At 43.0% G+C, this 25577-nt stretch overlaps 1 protein-coding gene across 4 annotated transcripts in view; it reads left to right on the top strand.

Moving 5' to 3' along the window:
• Nucleotides 1-25375, top strand: part of RGL1 (ral guanine nucleotide dissociation stimulator like 1) — a 156918-nt gene extending 131543 nt beyond the window's left edge. For all 4 annotated transcript variants that reach the window (XM_032772943.2, XM_032772941.2, XM_032772940.2 and 1 more), the window contains 8 exons: nucleotides 394-480; nucleotides 2008-2040; nucleotides 3679-3800; nucleotides 4802-4891; nucleotides 7811-7997; nucleotides 10199-10453; nucleotides 14207-14321; nucleotides 21071-25375. In XM_032772943.2, coding sequence (XP_032628834.1) covers nucleotides 394-480; nucleotides 2008-2040; nucleotides 3679-3800; nucleotides 4802-4891; nucleotides 7811-7997; nucleotides 10199-10453; nucleotides 14207-14321; nucleotides 21071-21258 — 1077 coding nt within the window. In that variant the 3' untranslated portion in view covers nucleotides 21259-25375. The remainder of the gene's footprint in view (nucleotides 1-393; nucleotides 481-2007; nucleotides 2041-3678; nucleotides 3801-4801; nucleotides 4892-7810; nucleotides 7998-10198; nucleotides 10454-14206; nucleotides 14322-21070) is intronic.
• Nucleotides 25376-25577: the final 202 nt, after the last annotated feature.

Genomic DNA, 25577 nt, shown 5'->3' with positions numbered 1-25577 from the left:
GAAAAAAGACTGTTTACACAAGATGTTAGGAGCCATCTGCGCAGTCTGAAGGGAGCTGTGGAATGCTGGCATTTGTGCTCCTTCTAGCATGTTTTACACTCATTCCACCTGTAGGACAGCAGTAGGAATGCTATGTGCAGGAACTAGTGTTGGAGAGGCCCTGAATATATCCACTCTTCAATATGAATTCATTTGTTTGAATAACAGTGGCCCCATCCCACTCCCATTGAAGTCAATGGCAAAATTCCTGTTGATTTAAATGGAACAGAATCAGGCCCAGAATTTTGCTGCAGGCTTTCAGCTGACTACTCCGTATAATATATCATAATGTACTGGGTGGAATTCACAGCCTTTCTCTGACAATTAACCAGACACTGCTCTGATTGTCTGCAGGGAGTCATGCAGGGTACGGTCCCCTACCTTGGCACCTTTCTTACAGACCTGACCATGCTTGACACAGCGCTGCAAGACTATGTAGAGGTAGGTTTGAATTCTAACCCCTCTCCCTGCAGTTTTGATAATTGGGCCAACAGATTTACTAGCCACCACTGAGGACAAAACCTGATGGTTCTGTATGTTTTGCTTTTGTCACATCCTCATATGAAACATTCACAAACATATAGAGGAGTTTGCAATCTCAAACTTTATAGATGGGGAGAATGAGCAATATTTTTATTAGGAAAAAAAGATCTTTACTGAATTTAATAATGGAGCTTATTTACTAGGACATTCTTAAGTGTGGTCCTTTATGCTCAAAATTTATGTTTTGCTTGAAAAAAATCCTAATGAGAGTATAAAAGTTTTTATTATTTTATTTTAATTAAAACTTTTTAAAAAATATAAACTTCCCCCTTCCATGTTGGGAAACTCAACACCACCACATTGTCTTAAATTCAGCTCTTCAACTTGAGAGGTTAAGTTCTTCAACACGGTCTGACTTCGTTTTGTAATTGGTTGAGCACTGAAGGCCTTTTATGGGTAGGATTCTCCCTCCTCTTCAGCTGGCCAACCTTAGTGTAGGCAGGGAAGAACAGGCCCGAGAGATCCTGACCGGGGGCAGAGGTTCCATAGCATTCCAGAGGAGGACTAGAATGGATGGATCTGAGGGTGAAGGAGAGAATTGGACAAATCACAGGTGAATTATGACTGAATGGGATACATGTGGCCAGGTGAGTGTGACCAAGGATCAATGAAAGAGAATGTGGGGGGTGATTTGCAGGAAAATGGGTTGCACTTTAGGGCCAGCATTTTAAAACTTGGCTGTTTGAAGTTGGCCCCATAATCCTTATTTAGGCACCTATGTAAAAGTGGTCTGATTTTCAGAAGTTTTAAACCCCTCAAATCCCAGGGAAGTCATTGGGAGCTGCAAATACTCAACACCTTTGAAAATCAGCACACTTTTTTGGGTGCTTTAATATGGAATTAGGAGCTACACTTTAGGTATTCAAGTTTGAATATTTTGGTGTTGGTGTTTGTAGTGAGGATGGGCTAGAGAATGTTTTTGGCTGGGCTAGTAAATTTTCTTGATAGTTTTGCCAGAGTCATCTAAAGGAAGCAGCTATGACTCAGAATACACACAAAAAGTAATTCTGTACTGGGTTTGTTTGCCAGTTGTGTGTGTGTATGTATCCATGTTTGTTCACTTGGTGCTTACAAATTCAAGGTTTGGGAACCCTGGCTTGAGCCACTTGTAGTGCAGGCAGAAGTCAAGCAGAGTTCTGACAGTACACCTCAGCCAGACCTGAAGCATGCTCTACCTGTTCCAACATTGGAGCTTCCTTCTTAACTAAACTGCCAGTCAGTCCAGAGACAGAGCTCCAGTAGGGACTAGCATGCAACTGCCAAATTCTTTACCGATCAGAAAACTCAGGTCTCTAGAAGGTCCTTGCTCAAAGAGACCATATGACTGAATTCAGCACTTCTTTCACTCTCTGACTTCATTACACTGCTGTTGAATATATGCACGTTGGATTCTTCAGTGGTCCCTGTTTTCTTTGCTTCATACAGGGTGGGCTGATAAACTTTGAGAAGAGGAGACGGGTAAGTCTGAACTTCTTCCACGACTAGCATTTTGCTGCCACCCTGTTGTAGGGAATCCTAGTTATACTTTACTTTAGAGACTTATTTTCCCCTGGTGCATTCCCAACGACCATTGACTTCAGTGGGTGTTACCTGCAAATAAGGATAGAACAGTAGACTGCTATGTGTGAGAGCCCACGCAAGCCTGAAGAGGCTGGGGAGTGAAGGAAGGACTGCCAATAATTAGATGGGTGCTACGGGGGAAAGAAAGTCCTAAGCACTAGTCGATATACTTCTAGAACATTTATGCATGGGGACTGTACATTCACTGCCCATGAGCATCAGTGGAAGAAGTCTGTTATCTCGTAAATCCAACGTATCAACAGCAGAACAGACGTGCTAATAAGCGAAGTTTGCTTTTTAGAAAGATAGCATGAGTCTTGTAAATTTCCTTAGCTTGCTGCATTAATCTGCTTCATTAGATCCAAAAAAAGGATGCGAAGGAGAATGAAAGGGTGATACGGGGTGGAGAAATAAGTGCTCTCAGCCTGCCCTTTCAATCTGCCCTGCATTGGTTGCACAGATAAAGAGGTAAAGAAAAGCTGCGTCGAAGGCAGTGTGCTTGGGTCATATCTGTCTGAATAAAGACAAACCAAAGGCAAATTTCCTTTTCAGGGACTCAGCGCAGACTTTGATTTTTGCTGTGATAAGGCTCATTTTCTTACTCTTAACTGATTCCCAGCTCCATAAACCACATTTTAAACTACCCTTTTATTTATGATTGAGTGGCTCAGGGTATTGATAGTGGGGCACAAAAGCTTCTGTGACTAAGTCACCAGTCCAGTTCAATGAAAGTTGTTGCCTTCTGATGATTGGTTAGTTGATAGTCTCAATCAAGTTCCTAGGAGGTGCTGAGTCTGCTCTGCCTGCCACCCTGTGCTGTAATTTACACCTCAGCAAAGCATGTGTAAAACAATACCAAATCCGAATTCTCCATTCGTTCACACCAGGGGTAGCACGTCACACTCACATTGCACAAGTATAAATGGCTGCACAACATACAAGGCAGTGGAAGGCAGATTTCTTCATCAGTCAGCACTATGGACACCCTTGTTTGTAGTCTCAGCAACATAAGGACTGAATAAGCACAGAGAATGAACTCCCTCTAAGGGTGGTCCATCTGGGTCAGGGATGAGGCATGTGTGTGGGACACTGTGTGGAAGCTTTCACTACTATTTTCCATGTTGTCTCTAGTCTATGACTTCAGTGTGCAGCACTGTCATTCTGGCATCTGATGCCAGTGCTAAACTCATATTAGAGTTTGTCTCTCTCAAAATCAGTCGTACCGAAAGGCAGAGTTCCTGGTGTTGAGAGATTGTCCTATTTTTCCATATTTTAACCTATGGAGTTTTGATGAAACTTGCAAAAACCAAAATCTGTGTGGGAAAACAAAAGGCGGATTTTGTTGTTGAAAAACTGCTTTGTGGTGTCTAAAATTGCCTGGGTATTCAGTTAAGAATGAAGCAGGCTTTAGTTCGTCCTGTGATTATTGGTGCATGTGTTCTGCCCACTTCTTCTTGCTTTGTGTGTGAATGAGTCTGTATTTGGCTTTGTTTTGATTTCTAATTAAAATTCCTATTTGATTTTTTGTTTCCTTAGGAGTTTGAAGTAATTGCACAAATTAAGCTCTTGCAATCTTCCTGTAATAGCTATTGCATGACACCAGACCAAAAATTCATCCGATGGTTCAGGAGACAGCGGCTGTTAACAGAGGAGGAGAGGTGAGACTATGAATGCACTCAAGGGAGCATGTTTTTCATGTCCAGCCTCCCATCTATGTGTATGACCTATGTCTGGCTTAGATAGTCTCATAGTATTTAAATATACCGTAAATCAAGGATACAGCATGTATGTGTGCCTTTTAGCACACAGCTGGTGAAAACTTGGTTAACACTTTGCAGGATTTAGTTTTGAGATTGGGAATTTGGTTTTCAACTTTAAAATGTTATAGCGTGTTGTGTCTGACCTGTATGTCTGTCAGTCTGCGTGTGTGCATACATATACACTCAATATTACCTAGAGGTGTGAACCTATGATACATACTTCACAGTACTATAAAATTCATCATCAAAGGACACCGATTTCAGTTTAAACATAGTGACAGTGTTCAGTCCCGTCCTGCACTGTATTTATAATCCCTTTTCTTAGATTACTTTTATGATATAGTTCAGAGGTCGGCAACCTCTGGCACGCGGCGCTGGGCCAGTTTGTTTACCTGCTGTGTCGGTAGGTTCGGCCAATCGCAGCTCCCACTGGCTGCGGTTCACTGTCCCAGGCCAATAGGGGTGGCGGGAAGCTGCGGCCAGCACGTCCCTCGCCCGTGCTGCTTTCCACCAACCCCATTGGCCTGAGACGGTGAACCGCGGCCAGTGGAAGCCGCGATCGGCTGAACCTGCCGATGTGGCAGGTAAACAAACTGGCCCGGCCCGCCAGGTTGCTTACCCTGGCAAGCCGCATGCCAGAGGTCGCCAACTCCTCGTATAATTAATATGATCAAAAAACACATTTGAATTCTTTTTAAACTATTGTAAAAAAAGCAAATATTCCTTTCCTCAAGGTCAAATGCGTTCAGGCTGTTTCTCTGTGCTGACTTGCGGTAATCTCTTGTTGAAACTGGAGTAACTGAATATCTCTCTTTAAATTATTGCTAGTTTGAGGCCATATTGCATGATGATAAAATGATATTTAACTCCCTCAAATAAACAAATCTTCCCTGTTGTAGTTATGGCCTCTCATGTGAGATAGAAGCAGCTGCTGACACTAACACCACGTCACCGAAACCTCGGAAGAGTATGGTGAAGAGGCTCAGCTTGTGAGTATGACAGAAGGGATAGTGGCATCTGGTGAATTAGTAGAGGAATGACCTGAATAAATCAAACAAGAAAAATGTATTCCACCAGACGAGGAACTTGGCAGGGAGTCTGATAACTTTAAAGGGACATTGTCAGCTAAAAGTTCATAATTACATCTGCAACTGTTTATTGAATTATTGTTCCAGGTAATACTTATGATGACCACAGCTGAAAAAGATTAGAAACAAATCATTCAGTGGTTACCAGCCTTTTTGGGGTATAGAAGAAGTTACAAATTTAAGGCCCACTTATAAATTCAGTGATGCTGATGTTGGTCAGGAATAATATCACCAAATACAATGAAATTACACTGGGGCAAAAGCAGAGTAAATGAGATCAGACTGAGGCACAAAGTTGGTTTAATTTATTGTATGTGCAAAAATTTGCTGCAGAATTTTAACATGAAAATTAGTCACCTAATTTATTTATTTAAAAAATAAAAAAGTCTCCATGCGCTGCCCTCAACCCTGCCCCGTGTACTGACTCCGTAGCTCCCATTGGCCAGGAACCATGACCAATGAGAGCTGCAGGAGCAGTGCCTGCAGGCAGGGGCAGTGCGCTGAACCACTTGTCTGCCCCTGAGCCTAGGAGCTGGACATGCCGGTCGCTTCTGGGAGTTGCCCGAGGTAAGCGCCACCTGGAGCGTGCACCCCTCACCTCCTCCCACACCCTAACCCCCAGCCCTGAGCCCCCTCCCGCACCCAAACTCTCTCCAAAGCCTGCACCCCCTCCTACACTCCAACACCTTACCTCAGCCCTGACCTTCCTCCTGCACCCAAGCTCCCTCCTGCACCCAAACTCCCTCCCAGAGCCCACACCCCCTCCTGCACCCCTGCCCCAGGCTCAGCCCAGAGCACCCATCCACATTCCGAACCCCTCAGTCCCAGCCCAAAGCCTGCACCTCAACTCCCTGCCCCAGCCCAGTGAAAGTGATCGAGGTTGAGGGAGAGTGAGCAACTGAGGGGGGCTCAGAGAAGGGGTGGGTCGGGGTGAGGCCTCGGGAAGGAATGGGACGGGATTGGGCAAGGGTGTTTGGGTTTGTGCAATTAGACAGTTGGCAACCCTAAAAGGATCCTGTAAGGTAGGTACGTACTGTCAACCCAGTCAAACGTTCATTCTGGTTCAGACAGATGATCAGGAAATGTTGCTTAGCAATTCAAGCACAAGATTGTGGCAGGAGGGAGAAAGAGCATGGAGCCAAGAGTTGACTGAAGAGACAAAGGTTAGGGAAAGGAAACAATAAAGAGAGAGGATCTGAAGGAAAGTAGGGAAAACAGGGAAATGGGAGCAGAAATCAAGGGGGCTCAGCAAAAATGTATAGAGCCTCAAAGGTCAGTGTGTTATGAGAGAAGACAGGAAAATATTCATGGAGGGGTGACATGGTCAGGACAAGAGGAGAAGATCAATTTTACAGCCAACATCAGAATTAATATGAAGACTGAAACCTGGTTATTAACTCCTCTTTTCCTGCCTTGGTCTTTCACCTGGCTTCCTCAGAACAGTGGACAAACATAAATTCCATGCAAGCTCTGTGGCAATCTAGGATCCTCAGCAATAGACTCTTGATGGCTGAGTATGTCAGTTCTGGTCCTCGTAAGATCAGGATGGCTGTTTGGACAGGAAGGTGTTTGTGTTTGGTTTTGTCACTTTAAGTTAGTTATGAAGAAGTGGGGGAATGGCAGAGTTGGAGATCGAAGCTGCTGTGTCTGAATCGAGTTTTCTCTCTAACTCTTTCTCTCTGGTATTTTGCCTAAATTGTGTATGGTAAGTGTCACTGTTGAGTACTGGGTTTATCCTTCTATTTCCCACCATGTTTCAGTGTAGCTCTTGTATTATAAATTACCATAGGATAGTTAGGCTGAGGTATTTGTGTTTGCCTTGTAATCTTTGTTTTAAAACTTGTGGTACCTGCAATCTGAATATATTTTGCAAATTAATACTATAATAGTGCTTGGCATAATTCTTCTTTAGATGTTACGTGGCATCATTCTGGGTTCTGTCCACTGATGAGATGCCTTGTCAGCACCCAACTTAAATTTGCCTCGTCCCTTCAACATGTTGTTATACCAAGTTAGATTCTCTCTCTAGACTCCTTAGACAGACTTAGACCCAAACCCAGAGGTTGAGTTTAACTGAATCTCCAAAAATATAAAATCATGTAATTTACACCTTCTTCTGGCCTTCTCATTGTATGTATAAATTATATCCCTTGAGAGTCTTAGAGAGAAATTAATCTCTGGTGTAACCCTGTTAAAGTCATTAAAGTCGCACAAGGGATGAATTTGGCATTTGTAGGCTTAGTTTGAGTCCTTTTTCCGGTTAGACTCCCACCCACTCACTTAATCTCGCTTCTGAATTTTGCCACACCCCCCGAGTCTGAGTGCAAGAGATTCTAAGATGATGTAATTCACATGTCAGAGGGGTCAGAAAAGAAGCAAGAAAAGCAATTAACAGGAGAGTGTAGAAATGTGTGAGCTGAAGTAGGCTGCCCCTTACTTTAATTTACCTTTTTCCGGCTCATTGGTGTGTAAATTACACCAAATTAATCACTCATTGGTCAGTTGATTTAAATAACTGTAATGGAGTCTAACTTACACCACCTAGTACATTGCCCCTGACTCTGGCTCTGTGGTTGGAGAGAGAGAGAGAGAGAGAGAGAGAGTGTGTGTGTATTATATATTATTGGGGTACTAATGTGTTGGTGTTTAAGGAATTCTTATGTCAAATCTTACATATAATATGGATGGAGCCAGGACACCAGATCACTTGAGAAACAAAATAACACACCGGACATATGAATCAAGCATCATCTCTTTGCTCAGTCCAGGAACATGCTGTAGTTGTATTATTTATGTGGTATGTTTTGTGTTCTTTGCCAGACTGTTTCTGGGAGCAGATGTGATCACCAATAGCACACCCACCAAAGAGCAGCCCAAATCTACTCCAAGTGGGAGCTCTGGTGAAAGCATGGATTCTGTCAGTGTATCATCGTGTGAGTCGAACCACTTTGAAAGTGAAGAAGTCTGCATCACCCCCACAGACACTCCTGATGAGCCTCAGAAAAAGGTACAGGGTAGACCCTTAGTTCAGAAGGCTTGCAGCATGAATACCCCTGATGAACAGTTGACCTTTCTAGTATAAGCAATAGCTGAAATTTCAGTTGGATTGCACACTCATGTCTACTCTTATAACTGACCAAGGCACTACTTTCAAGGAAATGGGAGTATCCTTAAAAATAGAGGTGATGAAAGTAGAAAAGATCCAGGTCAGGCTTTTTATACGATTGCTTTTATGAGCAGCTTTTGGTTGTTGCCAGATCTATAGCATGTACACACGGGGAACCATTTTTAATTTCTTGGGATCAGCTTTTCTTGTGGGGTCCAGAGGGATTTTTAGGTAGTCATGTGGCCATTTAACAGCACTAGATCTGTCTCTCTCAACACACCAGTTGTGGGAGTGACGGAGCTGTCCGTAATGGCACATTTATGCTGGGAGGTTATTGGCTTCCTGGCAGTGGGACCAACAGACTGAAGAGTGTGTGTGCAAATATCAGATTGCTTGCGATGTTCCTGAGGATGGGATAATGGCAGTGAGAGGAAGGGCCTAGAGGATTTCCAGTCTCCCTTTTTTAAAAAACCAGGGAGGCAAAGCCTTGTGGGGGCGAATGGAACCAGCAACAAGCATTTCCTCCTGGAACATCTCAGGTTGAATGAGCTCATCTGCATTTAGCTTTAGGGTGGTTGGACTTTCTACTGAGCCCCTGGTTCTTCTACAGAGTTGCCTCTTCTGGAAGCAGCTGCCTCCACTGGTTCAGGATGGTGAAAGTGGCTATGTCCTCACTTCAGAAAAGGCAGGGTTTTTACAGTGCAATAGCTCACCCGCATTAACTACACTGCTGCAAAGCCCTGGTACAGAGAAGGCTCCTGTGGTTTTTACCGTGAGGGAGCTAGGTGAGGTCAACACTATCCCCCTGCTTGTGGTTAACCTTACCTTGTTCACCATGCGGTAAAACTGCAGTGCTTTTTCTCCACTAGGATTTTACAGCAGGATAGCGAATGTGCATTTGTTGTTCTGCTGTAAAACCACACCGGTTTTTGGCAGTGAAGACGAAGCCTAACACACTGTGCAGGGGAAGCTGGGGGCGTGTGGAAGTGGGTAGCCGCACTGACACAAAAAGGTGTGGGTAAATGATTCACAATAAGGTAGATTCTGCCCATGCTGCAGGCCCTGGGGAGACTCCACCAGTATGGCAGGAGGAGAGAAGAAAATATCAAAATGAGAAGCCAGTCAGAGGGGAACTGGAGAAGGGAAAAACCAACACTGAGGCCTTGTCTACATACACACTTGCATCAGTTTAATTAAACTGCTTCAATCAAACTGGTGCAAGCCCCTCTGTGGACTCTCTTATTTCAGTGTAAGAGTCCTTTGAGTGACTGCACATGTGCATTCCACTCTTTGTGTCTGTGCCCCCAGTGCACGGCCCTCGGAAACTTTTCCTCTCAGCAGCACCCATTGGGTGGCTCAAGCTCCCCCTGCTGCTGCATGCCACTGCATGCAAGTATAAAGGGCAGAGCTGCCCCTTTTCCTTCTTACGTCCCGCGATGGTCATTGGAACTCTGTTCTATACCAGAATAGTTATCCTCTTGGCCTTTGTAAACGTTTGTGTGTGTGTGTAGTTAGTCCTATTCTCACCCACCACAATGCTCATTAGATGTGACAGCAGCTAGTCAGAGAGAGTGTTAAGTGCACCAGGCTGCTACCCTTAAATCAAAGGCTGAGTTACTAGTGAAGAAAAGGGTGTTTTGAGGATATTTGACTGTTTGTGTTTCACCTAATAAAAGAGCCCACTTCCCCTTGATTTCTGCTGACGTACCCTGCTGTTCGGGAGCTTCTTCCTAAACCAGTTTCCTTCTGCAGTCTGGCATCCCACAACTTCCTTTGGTTCGTTTATCTGCTGCCACCTGCTGGTCTGTTCTCCAAGAAGCAGCAGAAAATGTAACGTGTATCTAGTAGTGGAGTCCAGCAGCACCCATACAGGACAGGGTTGGCGAGTAGGAAAGTTTTGAATGTGAATAGTAAATTGTCAGATTACTCCCTGCAGAGGTGAGAATGCCACTAAGAACTTTAGAAACCTGGCATGGATTTTGCAGTAACTGAATTCCTGATTGTGCCTCTCTTGCCCCTTCCATCACCCCAGAAATGACAATTCCATGGTCATGTTTCTAATTGTATGTTGTTTTTTCTTAATTTTTTTTTTCATTACTTAGCTCTCTGAATCCTCCTCCTCTTGTTCCTCCATCCATTCCATGGACACATCTTCCTCAGGGGTGTCATCTTTAACCAACACTATCTCACCTCCTCCTTCCTTAACTTCCAATCCCAAGATCCACAAGCGCTCCATCTCCGTCACATCCATTACCTCAGCAGTATTGCCTCCTGTTTACAACCAGCAGAACGAAGACATGTGCATCATCCGGATCAGCATAGAAGACAACAATGGCAACATGTACAAGAGTATCATGGTCAGTGATGTGGAAAAGCTAAATGTTTTTCTTAGTACTGAGATGTTTTTGTTCAGGGTGACCAATTAGATGCAAGGTCTCAGCCTTGGTGCAGATCAGAGCAGCTAAGATTTTAAATGCTAAGGGCCACATCATGCCCTTGATTCTTGCATTCCCGTATTCACAGTATGTTCCATCTTCTGAAATCCCTCTGGGGTTTCGGTTGGCTCCAGTTCATTGTTTGTCCCAAACTGTGTCATGCTAGTGGTAAATGTGCCCTGCATTCCACTTTTAGTGGTAGCTGCATTTTAGTAGTGGGCACTCCCACTGCTCCACACACCCATTCCTCCCCCCACGCACATCCCTTTTGAGTTTCAGTTCTTTTGAGCGAAAGATGTTATTTAAACAATACAGTGGAACCCTTCTATAACATGATAATTGAGGTCCAAAACATTTGATCACAGTAAATGCGGGGTCGCATTATAGCAGGGTTCCACTGTACTTGTGTTCAGCTTCCAGTTTCAACTTACAACCATTAAGGAAGTTTTTTCCAAGGCAGGAGGAGCAGGGCAGCGAGAAAAAATAAAAAGGGGCAGCTGGAGTGGCAAAGCAAAAAAAAACCAAAAAAAACCCAGGGCACAAACTTTTGGTGCCACTTACTTACTTGGTGGCTGCCTCCCCTGGCCATTCCAGTGAGCCTCTGGGTGGGCAGCGGCTGCACTCTGGCTAGCGGGACTCCCTGCACTGCAGACATGCCCTGGGCAGCAGAGTGCGCGCCCCAGTTAGCGGGAGGGAGGGAGCAGGGGGGAAAGAGAGAAGGGGGGCGGCCAGGGCTTCCTTCAGCCTCCTCCATGCTGCCACCCCCTACAGTGGTGCACTAAAAGTCATCACTCAGCGGGAAGGGAAGGACGCGGGCTGCAGGCTGGCGCCGGCCCTGCCAGGTACAGAGGTGAGAACCCCGGGGTGTGCCAGGGCTGCAAGGAGAGTTGCTCCTGCTGCAGCCGCCAGGGCATGGATCCCAAATGGCCTGCGCCCGCCGGACTCGCACCACACCCACCACAGCCCCCAGGGCCAGACTCGCCCCATGTTATAACCGAATTCGTGTTATCGTGGGGTGCCTTATAGAGGGGTTCCACTGTACCTAGCACTTAGCTATATAGGGATCTCAAAGGACATCTAATTGTAAGGTGGCGTTATAATACAAAACCCTTCTATCATATCAAATCTATTTCTCATGCATCCATCATTATGATATTTGGATTTTAATCAATCTTTTTGTCCCAAATTCAAAGTTTTATTTGTATTTATTAGAAATCAAAGAAAAATCTAAAATAAGGTTTGTGAATATTTCAAACAGGGTTTTATTGTATGGCTTTTGGAAACCGATCTATTTTTAGTTTTTCAAAACCTTCCCCCGAGATTTTCAACAACTGTAATAAAAACACTTTTTTTCAGTATCAAAGACTAAAATTTTTAAAAATAAATATTTTTCATTTTGAAAAAAATCTCATCACATGATTGAGCGGATGAGTCAAAACTGGCACTGGAAAGGAAGCCCTGAAGCTAGAAAACCAAAATGGCAAACGGAACCCCCCTCTCTCCCCAAATCATAAATAATTAAAAACAATAAAGGAAAATTGAGAATGAAAATTTTTAAAATGGAAAAACACTGAGAATATAAGAATATTTTTCTGAAAATTTCATTGTGAAAAATGTCCAAATTTCATCCCAATTTTCTCCAAATGAAAAATGTTAACCAGTTCCGGTGTTAGTTTTGGGGATGGAAGATACAAATAACAACGTTTTGTACTTGAGGTTCAAAACTCAAGGGAGGAATGTGGCAGGTTTGGCTGAGATTGCATGTGCCAACTTTCTGCCTGGAGGGAATTCTTTTCCTCAGTACTCCCTGAAACTAGTGATTGTACAATGGAAGGTCTGACAAGCTGTTGAACTGAGCAGTATTCCCTCTATAATGAAAACTACCAGCAAGTGTGCAGCAATGCTTCCATCCTATAGCTCCGTTTGGAATCCCTCTCATCCAGCTGTAGATGATCCTCTGTGAAACATTTCCATTTAAAGGGAAACTGTCAAGATATAAACCACGGACCAGATGCGCAGTCGTGCAGCTGCTGCTGGCAGAAAGTGGTAGCAAAGCTAATGGATCTAAGCAATGCTCTGATGGCACAGGACTGTTATAGTCACTTATTTATCACTCCCTCATTCCAGCTTGCAGCAGAGTAGTCATGACTGGGACTCTGCTATGTCCAGGGGATCCCAGTTGATTGAATGATCTCCTACAGCTAGAGACATAGAAGAGGGCAGCCTTCATGATGATCTCTTATATCAGGTATCAGAGGGGTAGCTGTGTTAGTCTGGATCTGTAAAAGCAGCAGAGAATCCTGTGGCACCTTATAGACTAACAGACGTTTTGGAGCATGAGCTTTCGTGGGTGAATACCCACTTCGTCAGACCCACGAAAGCTCACGCTCCAAAACGTCTGTTAGTCTATAAGGTGACACAGGATTCTCTGCTGCTCTTGTATCAGGGACTCACAAGACTTAGAAGCTCTAGGATTGGTGGCAGCATACACAACAAAACACATGCAACAACGCTTTGTAAATGTCACTATTGATGATGCTATCAGTAAAAACAACCAGCAGTATTTGTGGCACCTTAGAGACTAATACCAAAACCCACTTCATCAGATGCATGGAGTGGAAAATACAGTAGAAAGGTATAAATACACAGTACATGAAAAGATGGGAGTGGGGGATCAGTGCTAACAAGCCAATTCAATTAAGGTGGAAGTGGGCTATTCTCAACCAAGGGAGGGAAAATCACTTTTGTAATGGTAATGAGGCCAATGTAATCAGGGTGGCCCATTTCAAACAGTTGACAAGAAGGTGTAAGTATCAGTAGGGGGAAATTAGTTTTGTCAGCTGTTTGAAATGGGCCACTCTGATTACATTGGCCTCATTACCACTACAGACTAACCAGGCTACCACTCTGAAACGTGATGCTATCAGTGTTTCTCTGGGCTGGGCCATTTTTCCTGTGTTGACTTCTTTACATACCTCACCTATGCCTCACCCACAAGCCATGGAACAAACACTCCATGTATTTATTTATATATATATTTTTAATGGGTGAACCAAATAAATATTTTGCAGCTTGCAGGACACCTTTTTTAAAGGAATTGATCCCTCAGGTGCTGCAAAGAGCAGTGAACTATGGGTCTGAACCAAATCTCACTGAAGACTATGGGAATTTTTCTACTGATTTCAGTGTGTTTCAGATGAGGCCAAAGGTTAGTCCAGAACAAGTGACACTTCCACGGCAGACTGCAAACTAGGTACACGGCCAAAAAATCTTCACAAGGTTTCAAAGCAAGTATTTACCCCCATTAGATTCCAAATTAATTGCTGCCTATAAGCAACAGATGGAGAAATTATTTATGTGGAAATTTTAAGCCTAGTACAAATGACACCTCATGTCTCAACACATGTGCTCAAGGGAGCTGATTATGTTATCTACTGATCTCTCAGTTGGTGCAGTATCTATCTTCCTGCATAAAACAAATTATTTCAAAAAAGTCATAAGTAGCACATTTCAGTGCCCACCAATAGCTACTATCTAATTCCTAAGAGACAATAATTTCTTAGTGCTTTGGAAAATTCACCTCCAGACCCAGTGAGGCACTCAAAGCAGACTTTTATACATCAATTACAACATTTAGAAGAAGCAAAAACCCTCATTGCAAAATTCTTTTTCCAGTTGACTAGCCAAGACAAGACTCCAGCTGTCATTCAGAGAGCTATGTCAAAGCACAACCTGGAGGCTGACCCAGTCGAGGATTATGAACTTGTTCAGGTCATTGCTGAGGACAAAGGTAAGAAAATAGCAATGCTTGCTGCTTAAAAAGCTCTTCAGATTTTGCAGGAAGAAAGTGAATATGAAGCAACTTCAGAAAGACAGTGGATTTTTCTTCAGACAGCCAGTTTCGGTAGATCTGTGATTGATTCATTGATCACTACAGGCCTATCCTCCGCTTTGGACATGAGCAAGTGCAGAATGGGAGGACGTACAGTCCGAGATCCCAGCTTCAGAGTGTAAAGAGATGTGAAGTCAGGGTCATACAGGAATGAACAAAGAACTGGGAGTGTAGCGTGCAGATTCCATGCTGCCAAAAAGTCACAGGGAACACCTGGCCATTTCCCTGAGATCTCGGGACACATGATTTGCCTAGCTGCATACTCCTCCCAGCCTGCCCCTTCACTGACAGGATGGCAGTTTCCCATTAGCTGGACTCCAACACCTATGTGTTTCCACCCTCTTCAATGGCATGTGCAAGCCACCGTGGGGAAGTTTGTCCTGCCTTGAACAGCAGTGGTTTCTGCAGCAATTTGCAATGAAAGTTCTCTTGCACTACAGCACAGAGAGCAGCTGCTCCCTGGCTCCCTCTCACTCAGCCAGGCCTGAGTCCTTTTTATCCACAGAGCATTACCCACAAAGGGTTAGCGTGCAGGTATTTCCTCGCCCTGCACCCTCACCTTCTGGCTGGCTGACTTCACTATCCTTTTGAGTCCCTACCATGGTACAGAGTGGAGTGAAGCGGAGCCGACCTGCCTCCCTGTGTAATACGGATCCCTGAAGTAGTGAGCACGACAAATCAGATAGACACGTGCAAAGCAACACCTCCGTGCAGACATAAGAGTTGCCACACTCAAACAGACTGTCTGGAGGTCTGTCTAGTCTACTATTCTGGCTCTCACAGTGGCCAGTATTGATGCTTTTAGCCTGCCTAAATTTCCAGCAGTTTCAGAGGGGCACAATATACTTTACTTCCTGTTCTTAATTGCTGTGCATTATGGCTGCACACTGTTAAATAGATGTGCTTCATCCCAAACAAGGCTACACTTCAGTGATCACTGAAATGATTCCTCTACTGTATGCAGTTTGTGAATCTATTGGTAAAACATATTAAGATCCTTTTCCATATAAGATCGTTATTATGTATTATTATTAGAGTTAAAGATCAGATGGCTAAAGCATAGTTTAGAGTCAGTATAGGGCTGATGTAAAAATGGTTTTTATACCTTCGTGCTTAGACCGTGATTCAGCAAGGTATGTGCCTAAAGTTGAAGTCTGTAATTCCACTGGTGTCAACTTAATGCTCTCTATGAATCCTGTCCTGTTAATGTGCTGAATTAAAAGTAAGATGTTACTCCCGTAATCCCTGGAAGCCCATTCATGTGCAGAACAAACTGGATTCTCGTCTGCCTGATGAATCCTCTACAATCCTGTCATCTAAGCACTGGTTCCGAATCCTTATTCTGGGCGATGGATGTAAGAGGCAGAAAGAACCCAGCCAGGTTTGCCAGATGCCAGGTGAAGTTCTAGGTCTGGTAGTTAGAAAAGTCTTGTTTGGCCCTATAAATTGAGCTGATCTGAATGGCTACAGAAGGATAATGATCCATGATGTGAGTGCTGTGCTCTCACATTTCTAACCATGACCCTCCCTGTCAGGAAATCACTGTATTAGCAAAGCTCTGCCTCATTCCCTAGGATCATTCAGTCATGCTATGCAGACCCAAGGATGTATACCAGACATGAAAAAGCAGCTCCCTCTGAGAGCCTTTTCATTATTATCTGTTGGCGGCATTCCAGCCCGCCCCTTTCTCCCTGCACAGGGCAAACCTAGTGGGACACTTCATGACTATGCAAAAGAGGGAATGATTTATTTAGGGATGTGAAATTGCATTTAGTCTCAGCTGCTGCAGAGATTCCTTGGGCTGCCACGCAGGGAAACTATTTATTGATAGTTTACTAGCCAGATTTATAAAGGGGTCTTGTTAATGAGTCAGGGTAACCCATCAGCTAGAAAAATTTCATTGCTATCACAGCTAGGCACACATCTGGTGATCGTCAACAGGGAGGATGTAGATGGTGGAAGTGGTGCTGTTTTTCTGTATCACATAATGTATAAACATTTTCAGGCATCCAATCCAAAAAAATTAAATCGCAAAAAGGGCCATAACTCAAAGAAGCATAGTCAGATTTTGACCAAAATTGGCAGATAGCTGCGTTATCAATTGTATTTAGAAGCTACGTACTTAAAGTAGTACTGTTTTGGAAAATTTGGGAACTATTTAGCCCCATGTGATATACTTTATGCATTTTCACATACTTTTTTGCCATCGGTTAAAGCAAAAGTCTGTAGTCATACGATGGTATAAGATTGTTTATACCATGTCATTTATCAAAATACTTGTCATTCTTTGTAGCATGGATTGATTTGAGGGGGGAAAATTGCTATTTTACATTGTATGAATATTGGCTACTGTCCAATGACTCCTTCACTGGCAACTGATGTTAACACAGTGCACACATGATGAAATATTTTCAGGATATGTTCCACTCTCTGAGCCAAGACTGGACCTATGTCATGTATGGTGAAGCAGTCTTCTGCAAAGCACTGTTGATTAAATGGAGGAATCAAAACAGATTTGACAATGACAACCTTGAGATGGGATGTGTCCATCATGCAGCAAATTTCATGGGTGATACAGCATCTATGGTGCGTCAGCCATGCTCTAAGAGGGAAGGCATATAACCATGGCATTAGAATCCATAAATTTATGAATGAGGCAATTACTTGCTTGAAGTGGGTGGCACCTGGCAATTCCATGAACATTGATGTTCTCCCAGAAGATGAGAAGAGACACATCTTGGAGAAGGCTCGAACGCACATTGAAGCTTTTGAAGATGTGGAGCAGGCACGCTGAGAAAACAGAATGGAAGCACAGAATGCTCTGGCAGACTTGATGAACAGCTCCCAAGCATTGCACGAGCTCATGAACACTTACTTTACCCAAGGGAAAAACTGTTCAGATACATTTCCATCCAGGAAAAACTAGGTAACACATTGCTCCCAACCACGGATGGATTACATAGCAGCAAAGAGAGGCAATAACAAGTCCGTGGAGCTTGAGACATTTGCAGAGATGATCCCACTATGACATTGTGGTCATATGAATTATGCCAGATGGGTTGTGTAAGTGTTAGCAGAAGCTAAATCTCTGGGAGAGGAGAAGCCGCATATATATCGTGCCCTAGCTGATAGTCAGGGAGCAATGTACCAGACTGCCAGACTCTTCAGTGGTGTACTTACACCATGACATGGCCATTGAGCAATCTCTGAACAAGACTGTAGGAATCATCAGCATCTTTGCACAATAGATAAGGCTCTCATCAAGGATTTCCTTACTGTACGTTTTAAGGCAGCTGTAACAGCTATGACAAAAGAAAGGTGTGGAATGCAGCCTCTGATCGCCACAGAGAAGCTACTACAAAACACATGGCTGCAGATGAAATTGCTGTCTAAGATATTAAAAAGTGACTGAAAGAATGACAAATCCTTTTAGCACTGAACCTGGAACAAGCCCACACAACAGTCACTTGTGAACATTGCAACATCTACTGTGGCCCACCTGAAAGTGCAGTTTTGTGCATGATAAGAGAGACTGGCACATGATAAATTAAGCCATTTGTAACCAGGAGGCTGCAAATGGGTGAGGGAGACCTCTTTGTGCCCATTGAAAGGCATAATCTCAAATCATTTGGTAGTCTCAACAAAACAATCAAACAAAAGAAGAAGCAGTCAGCACAAGCGATAACTATTGATCGTCAGATATTCAGCAAGCTGAGAGTTTTTTTGCCCAGTCCAGAGATCTTGCTATCCAGGGTTTGATGACGCGTGAGCTGGCACCTGTCCCACTTTCCCTCTTCAACTTGGGTGGATCTCTAAGAAATGCCCAAAAGAGGAACACATTGTCTTGGCTGGAGAAAAATCTGTCAATGGTTGAGCTACCAGCATCTGATAAGCCAATGTCAGCTATTCTTGAACTCGAGATGCTTCTGCAGATGGTGTGCAATGATACTGCCAAGTGCAAAACTACTAGGGAGATGTTTGATGAGCTGCTGCACTCTACCATCGGACTGCAATGTCCATACACTGCCATTGTGGGTGACAGTTATGCAAATGAAGAATCAATCAAATCTGGTGAGAGAGCCCGCAGAGGGAATGTCCAAATGCAAGATGTTTGGAGCCCCAGTCTGTTCACACCATTACCAAAGCAACGCTTGCAGATGATATCGAATTCAAAGAATAAATCTAACATTGCAAACTTTCTCCTCGGTGACTGGACTGTGACGTGTGGACAGAGATTGTCACCTAGTCGTTACATATAACGACCTGTCATGTATAAACTTGCTCCCAGTACCTACAGCATGAGCAGTTTTCAGGGCAAAGAGCAGATACGCTCAAGATGATATGACAGTCTAGAAAGGTTAGTTAACAAAGAACCGAGCAGTAGCTGAATCAAGTAGGCCTTGCTCAGTATCACTAGCAAGATCTGAAGGTAGGTACCTGTAGTCCAACCCAGCTACAGCTTTTTCAATCAGCAGCCTCTGGCTAACAGGTATCTTTATTGTACTGTAGTACAATCTGCAAGCATCTCTAGCTAATGCGTGCTACAAGTTTTTGCTAAGAACCAAAACAAGTGAGAAACTGTCACTACCTTCCGGCAGCACCTGAAATGTGTACATTATAATTCATAGACAGGAAATCATGCAACAGTTCAGTGTCTTTAGGTGGCCCCTGTCAACAGATGGGTGATGGATAGCATGGGACATCTTGTTCCTCAAATGATGGTTCTGCCACCTGCTCCAGAAACCATCTTTGCCTTTGGGCAGCATAGCTGGGAAAGTATCTGTGCAACAAAGAGATGCAAATACCACCGTGAAGATTTGGTGTGCTGCAATGCACTCAGTTGTGACATTGACGAGTGCAGCAGAAGAGCACTGAATACATCAGACAGATTCTGAGGGGGAGTGGAAATGGTTCAGCTATCTGCAAATTACTGAGACTGTTTTTGAGAATAAATATAGCTCTGAGGAGTGTTGTATTAGACATTCAGTAGGTCATAGTTATATGTAGGAGTTATATAAGAGTATACGTTATACATGGTTATTTACACAATATATTCACATAAGATATTCTATAGTCCTACTACTACGATTCATTACTGTTGTAGAGTAGTTTATATGTATTATCACTGCATTCAGTGATAGTAAGATGATGATTACAGTTGTAGCATGTGTGCTTTAGATCATATAAAAAATATGTTTTGTTCTTAAGGGGTGGGGGGCTTAGTATCTACATAGATTCATAAAAATAGCAGACAAAAGGAATCTTTGCTCACATTGGTCCATTCTATAAATGATGACAGACGTTTTGAGGTATTACATGGCACAAACAAGCTCTTGCTATCATCTGACTACAGGCTTTCACTCTAACTGAAGGCAAAAAAGTACAGGAAAATGCACACATATCATCAGGGGCTAAATATGTCCCAAACTTCCCAAAGCAGTACTATTTTGAGGGCATTGGTGCATTGCCAATTTATTTAGAAGCTTTCTGCCAATTCTGGTCAAAATTAACGTCTGCGTTATGGCCCTTTTTGTGATTTTTCATGACTTTTTTTCCAGTTGGATACTGATAACATTTAAACATTATAGCATGTAGGAAAACAACTCCACTTACAACATCTACATCCACGCTGGTGTGATGACCACCACATATGTGCCTAACAGGGGATAGCAATGACATGGTTACCTCTTAGTGCCCAAAACAGGTGCAGGCTGGTAGACTCTGAGGAAAAGTCCCTAATGTAGTCAGCCTGGAATGCTTTCTTTCCTATTAGTATATTATTTTTACAGTGAATCCTCACTGGTTCTCTTTTCCAGTAGGTCTCCCTACCGTGAAATGCATTAGTGGTGGTGGTATGTGTTGAGAATGGCAGCAGTTGGAGGTGATGCAGTGCTCACCCTGAGAAATACAGTTTCAATAGTCAGACAGAACTGCAGTGGGAGAGCCAGGCCCAGAACCTGCAAACCACTTATGCATGTGATGCATTACTCATCTAATGTTTGCAGGATTAGGGCTTAAGAGTGTCTGGGGTTTTATTTTATTTTTTGGGGGGGGTGAGGGCAGGGAGTCTATCAAAATCACTGAACACGTCTGCCGCAGGGAGGGGTTTGTAATAGCTGCACATAAAAGGTAAAGCCAAATTCTATTAATAAAAACACCCAAAGACATGCCCATACCCAAAGCTTACCAAACCACACACATCAAAATGCACTAAAAGCACATTAAGATTGCAAGGAGAAGCACTTGACAGTTAGGAAATGTCAGACTTACACTTTCCTATGCTGCAACCCAAATTCAGACTCCTTGCTCATCTGCATTATGCTAGTCTTTAATTACATGACCACGTCCTTGTCCTCCCTTCACTGGAGTCTGAATTATAGTTGCATGGGCAACTAGTAAATGCCGGTTTTACAGCTTTCAAGGGCTTGACTTCGCAACCTAAATAATGTTTTTTAGTTTAGTTTTTTGTCATCATAACATGTCCCTGTTCACAAGGGGAAAGTCTGACGGGACAAAAGGCACTGCTGCCAAATCAGAGTCACACGTGGGCATTGCAGCCACATGCTGACATGAGATTTCTTTTCAGGCTGGTAACTAGTATCAATACTATAGCACATCACCAGTGACTTTGTTTCCTCTCTTTGCAGAGTTAGTCATCCCCGACAGTGCTAATGTATTTTATGCCATGAACAGCCAGGTGAACTTTGACTTCATCCTACGGAAAAAAAACTCCCTTGATGGGCAAGTGAAGATGCGGAGCCGATCTAGTTTGACACTTCCCAGAACTGCCAAAAGGGGGTGCTGGACTAACAGACACAGCAAAATCACGCTTTGAAGAGAATGAGCTAACACAAAGGAGTTCTGGTTTAGAAAAAAGAAAAGACCTTTGATACCATCCAGTATTACAAAGTCATGGAAGACGATGGTGTCAGTGTTTGACTTTGGAAAGGTTTGAGACTGGAATACAAAGTGTGCATTCACTATAGATATGAAGAGATGAACATCGAGAGAGAGAGAGACTTATGGGACAGTCAGTATGGAAATATATTTTGCACATATTTGGCCTAGGAAGGTGAGGTCACATATACAGGGAAAAATGGAATTGCCAACCAATCTTGTCTTAAGAATTCCACATAAGCTAAATCTCCTCCTTGGAAAACAGATTCTCCTTTGTGCCAGTATTACCTAGAACAAGAACTTTAAATTTATTTTTATACATTGGAGAAGAAAACTGTTGCAATTAAATTCCACCTGAATCAAGCAGGAGGATCTGAGCAGCCGTCAGCTGAATGATAACACCGATTTCCAAAGGGTGTGGATGAGTTGATGGCTCCTAGTTCCTCACCCTGTCTGACAAGTGTTGCCTCCAGGAGGCTTTCACATCTGTGAAGAAGAAAGGAGGGCTGAGCCCCTCCCAAAACACTAGTCTAGAGACACAAGGAAGAATGCAATTGTGTGCGTGTAGGTTGGTTTCATGGAACTGACAAACATTTTTTGCAGTTGTTCAAAGCCAGAAAATACATTTTGAGGGTTTTCTGAAGAACATTAAGAAAATGGGCCAGCATTGCTTTTGGATGAATGTCATGTTTTGTTAATGAGCAAGGCAAGGAAACTCAACCAGCGTTACTTCTCTGGACCTTGTTCACATCTTAATGCCACTATAGTGTGTTCTTCCTTAGGCTTACCTAATCTGTTTAACAGGAATCAAGGCCTTTTGCATGTACAGTTGCAAGTTCTCCAAATTCACTGATATACTTCGTTGTAATGTGCAATCCCTCTTCAGGTGCAGAACTCTACATTAATCCACATTGATTCAGTAAGAGGCAACTATATTATTTTGTGTTTTACAAGTGGCATAAAACAGACATGTTTATTATTCAGTGCCCAAAATTACCACAGATCTTATAAACTTGTAGCATTATTATACATAATCTTCAACCACCACCCTCTCTTATATGCTTCTATTAACTGAATAGTTTCCTGACATGGTACATCCTTCCAGATGGAATAAAGAATTTAACCTTCTGTAAAGGCTCTCATAGCTGCTATTCTCTGTGAAACTTTAAATGACGCATTTGTTAACTCGAAGATACAAGTCTCCCTTCAGAACACATGCATAATTAAAAGGTCACATAAAAGATTTTAATTCAAAGCCATAAATGACACATTGGATTGTAAGCAACACTCACAGAACAGATTGTCTTTTCAGAATACTAGAGTTGGTTAAAATAAACTCAGATCTTGAATTTTATACAAGTCTGGAGCATGTTTTACCAGTTCTGTAGCACTGATTGTCAAAGCTGGGCCTAGATTCCATTACCAAATGCCCATGATGTACCAATAAATGTCTTAAATGGTGTTGGGTCTTTACTATGTAAAGAATTACTCCCATTTAAAAGGCAGCTCATTCTCTATAGTTTGGGTATCTTAAATCCAAGTTGTATTTTTGTTTTGGGAATGAATAGATCCAGTTTTGAACTGAGCCTTAGATGTGTCTAGTGTTGGGTCAGGTTTACAACAGAACTAAAGTTCAGTTTCCTCTGTAGTTCAGTAAAGGCAATGCATGAATGTGTTGGTGAGTTTTACAGTATATCTATACAGTATGGCATATAAAGCATAGCCCCTCACTCACAATATATATAGAACTACAGAATCTGGATTTTATATTGCCAAGGTTATGTTGTTGAACATGTCTTTTCCTTTCTTACAGGGAAAGAAATTGCAGTTGGATAAAACTGGTTTCATGTATTTAAGATGCTAAGTTTTAAAAGTAATTTCTCGTGAACAAAATGTTTTTGTAATTCTCCTGCTGCTGATTCTTCATCAAACCTCTGGTTCTAGCTGCCATTAATATTTCACTGAAATCAGACCATTAGGCGTTAGCTTGTGCGTGTTACTTAGCTGGCCCTGGAATGTTCAACAGCTGTTAAGGATCTCGATCAGACATCCATAGCAGAGTGGAAAAACAAATCATTTGATAGAAAACAATCTAAAAATGCTCTTCGGACAATTCAAGTGCTGAATGACATCAGCGCGTATATTCGGTACTCAAGAGCTGCTTGGAAAATTCTTGTCGAAAATTTTGACAAAAATGGGGAAAACATACATGTTCATGATTTATTTCTCCTTCTCTTTTCCCACCCAGCACGATAGCTGTTTGAAAAATAGGCACAGAAAATAAGTATTCTCCCTTGAGCTACTGGGTTGTTCCTTGCTAGAGACTACTGAACAAGCAGGAGCCTTAGGGAAGCCGAGACCCAGCTACTTCCAAAGCTCTTTCATAGAATCATAGAACTGAAAGGGACCTTAATAGGTTATCTAGTCCAATCCCCATGGCAGACTTAAGTATTATCTAGATCATCCCTGAGAGGTGCTTGTCTAACCTGCTCTTAAAAATCTCCTAGGCAATTTATTCCAGTGCTTAACTACCATGACAGTTGGGAATTTTTTTTCCTACTGTCCAATTTAAACTCCCCTTGGTGCAGTTTAAGCCCATTGCTTCTTGTCCTGTCCTCAAAGGTTAACAAGAACAATTTTTCTCCCTCCTCCTTGTAACAATCTTTTATGTACTTGAAAATTGTTGTCACATCCCTTCTCAGTCTTCACTTCTCCAGACTAAACAAACCCAGTTTTTCAATCTTTCCTCATAGGTCATGTTTCTACATTTTTGCTGCTTTCCTCTGGGCTTTCTCTAACTTGTCCATATCTTTCCTGAAATCTGGCTCCCAGAACTGGATACAATACTCCAGTTGAGGCCTAATCAGCATGGAGTAGAACAGAAGAATTACTTCTTGTGTCTTGCTTACAACACTCTTGCTAATACATCCCAGAATGCTGTTTGCTTTTCTTGCAACAGTGTTACACCGTTGACTCATATTTAACTTGTAGTCCACTATAACCGCCGATCCCTTTCCGCAATACTCCTTCCTAGGCAGTCATTTCCCATTTTCTATGTGTGCAATTGATTGTTCCTTTCTAAGTGGAGCACTTTGCATTTGTCCTTATTGAATTTCATCCTGTTTACCTCAGACCATTTCTCCAGTTTGTCTAGATCATTTTGAATTTAATCCTATCCTCCAAAGCACTTTATATCGTTCGCAAACTTTGTAAGTGTACTCTCTATGCCATTATCTAAATCACTGATGAAGAGAACTGGACCTAGGATCAATCCCTGCAGGACCCCACTTGATATCCCTTCCAGGTGTGAACTTCTCTCTGGGAATGGTTTTCCAACCAGTTATGCACTCACCTTACAGTAGCTCCATCGTGGTTGTATTGCCCTAGTTTATGAGAAGGTCATGTAAAACAGTATTACAAGCCTTACAGAAATCAAGATATATTACATCTACCATTTCCCCTCCACAAGGTTTGATAACTTGTCAAAGAAAGCTATTAGGTTGATTTGAACGCAATGTGTTCTTGACAAATCCATGCTGTTACTTATCACCTTATTATATTCTAGATGTTTGCAAACAGATTGCTTAATTATTTGCTTCATTATCTTTCTGGGTAATGAAGTTAAACTGACCGGTCTGTAACTCCCCCTTTTTATAGGCTGGCACTATAATTGACCTTTTCCATTTCTCTGGAATCTCACCCATCTTCCATGACTTTTTGAAGATAATTACTAACGGCTCAGATATCTCTTCAGTCAGCTTCTTGAGTATTCTAGTATTTCATCAAGCCCTGCTGACTTGAAGACATCTAACTTATCTAAGTAATTTTTAACTTGTTCTCTCCCTATTTTAGCCTCTGATCCTACCTCATTTTCATTTGCATTCACTATGTTAGATGTCCAATCGCCAGGGCCGGTGCAAGGAAGTTTTGCGCCCTAGGCGAAACTTCTACCTTGTGCCCCCCCAACCCTGCAGCAGCTCCCCTTTGTCCTGAGGTGCCCCCCACCCGCGGCAGCTCCTCGCCCCCTCGACAACTCCCCACCCCCAGGCCCGGGGAGCCCTAGCTCACCTCTGCTCTGTGTCATCTCCGAGCACGCTGTCCTGCTCTAAGTCTCCTCCCACGCTTGCGGCACCAAACAGCTGATTGGCGCCGCAAGCCTGGGAGGCAGAAGTGAAGCAGCGACTGCACAGTGGAACCCCCGGGCTGCCGGCGGCGGCGCACTGACCCAGGGGAACCCCTGGGCTGCTGGCAGCAGCT

Source organism: Chelonoidis abingdonii, chromosome 7, assembly GCF_003597395.2.
Source record: "Chelonoidis abingdonii isolate Lonesome George chromosome 7, CheloAbing_2.0, whole genome shotgun sequence".
In the NCBI taxonomy this organism is placed as follows: domain Eukaryota; kingdom Metazoa; phylum Chordata; order Testudines; family Testudinidae; genus Chelonoidis; species Chelonoidis abingdonii.
Note: the sequence above shows the minus strand (reverse complement) of the source record. Positions and strands in the feature narration are given on the sequence as shown.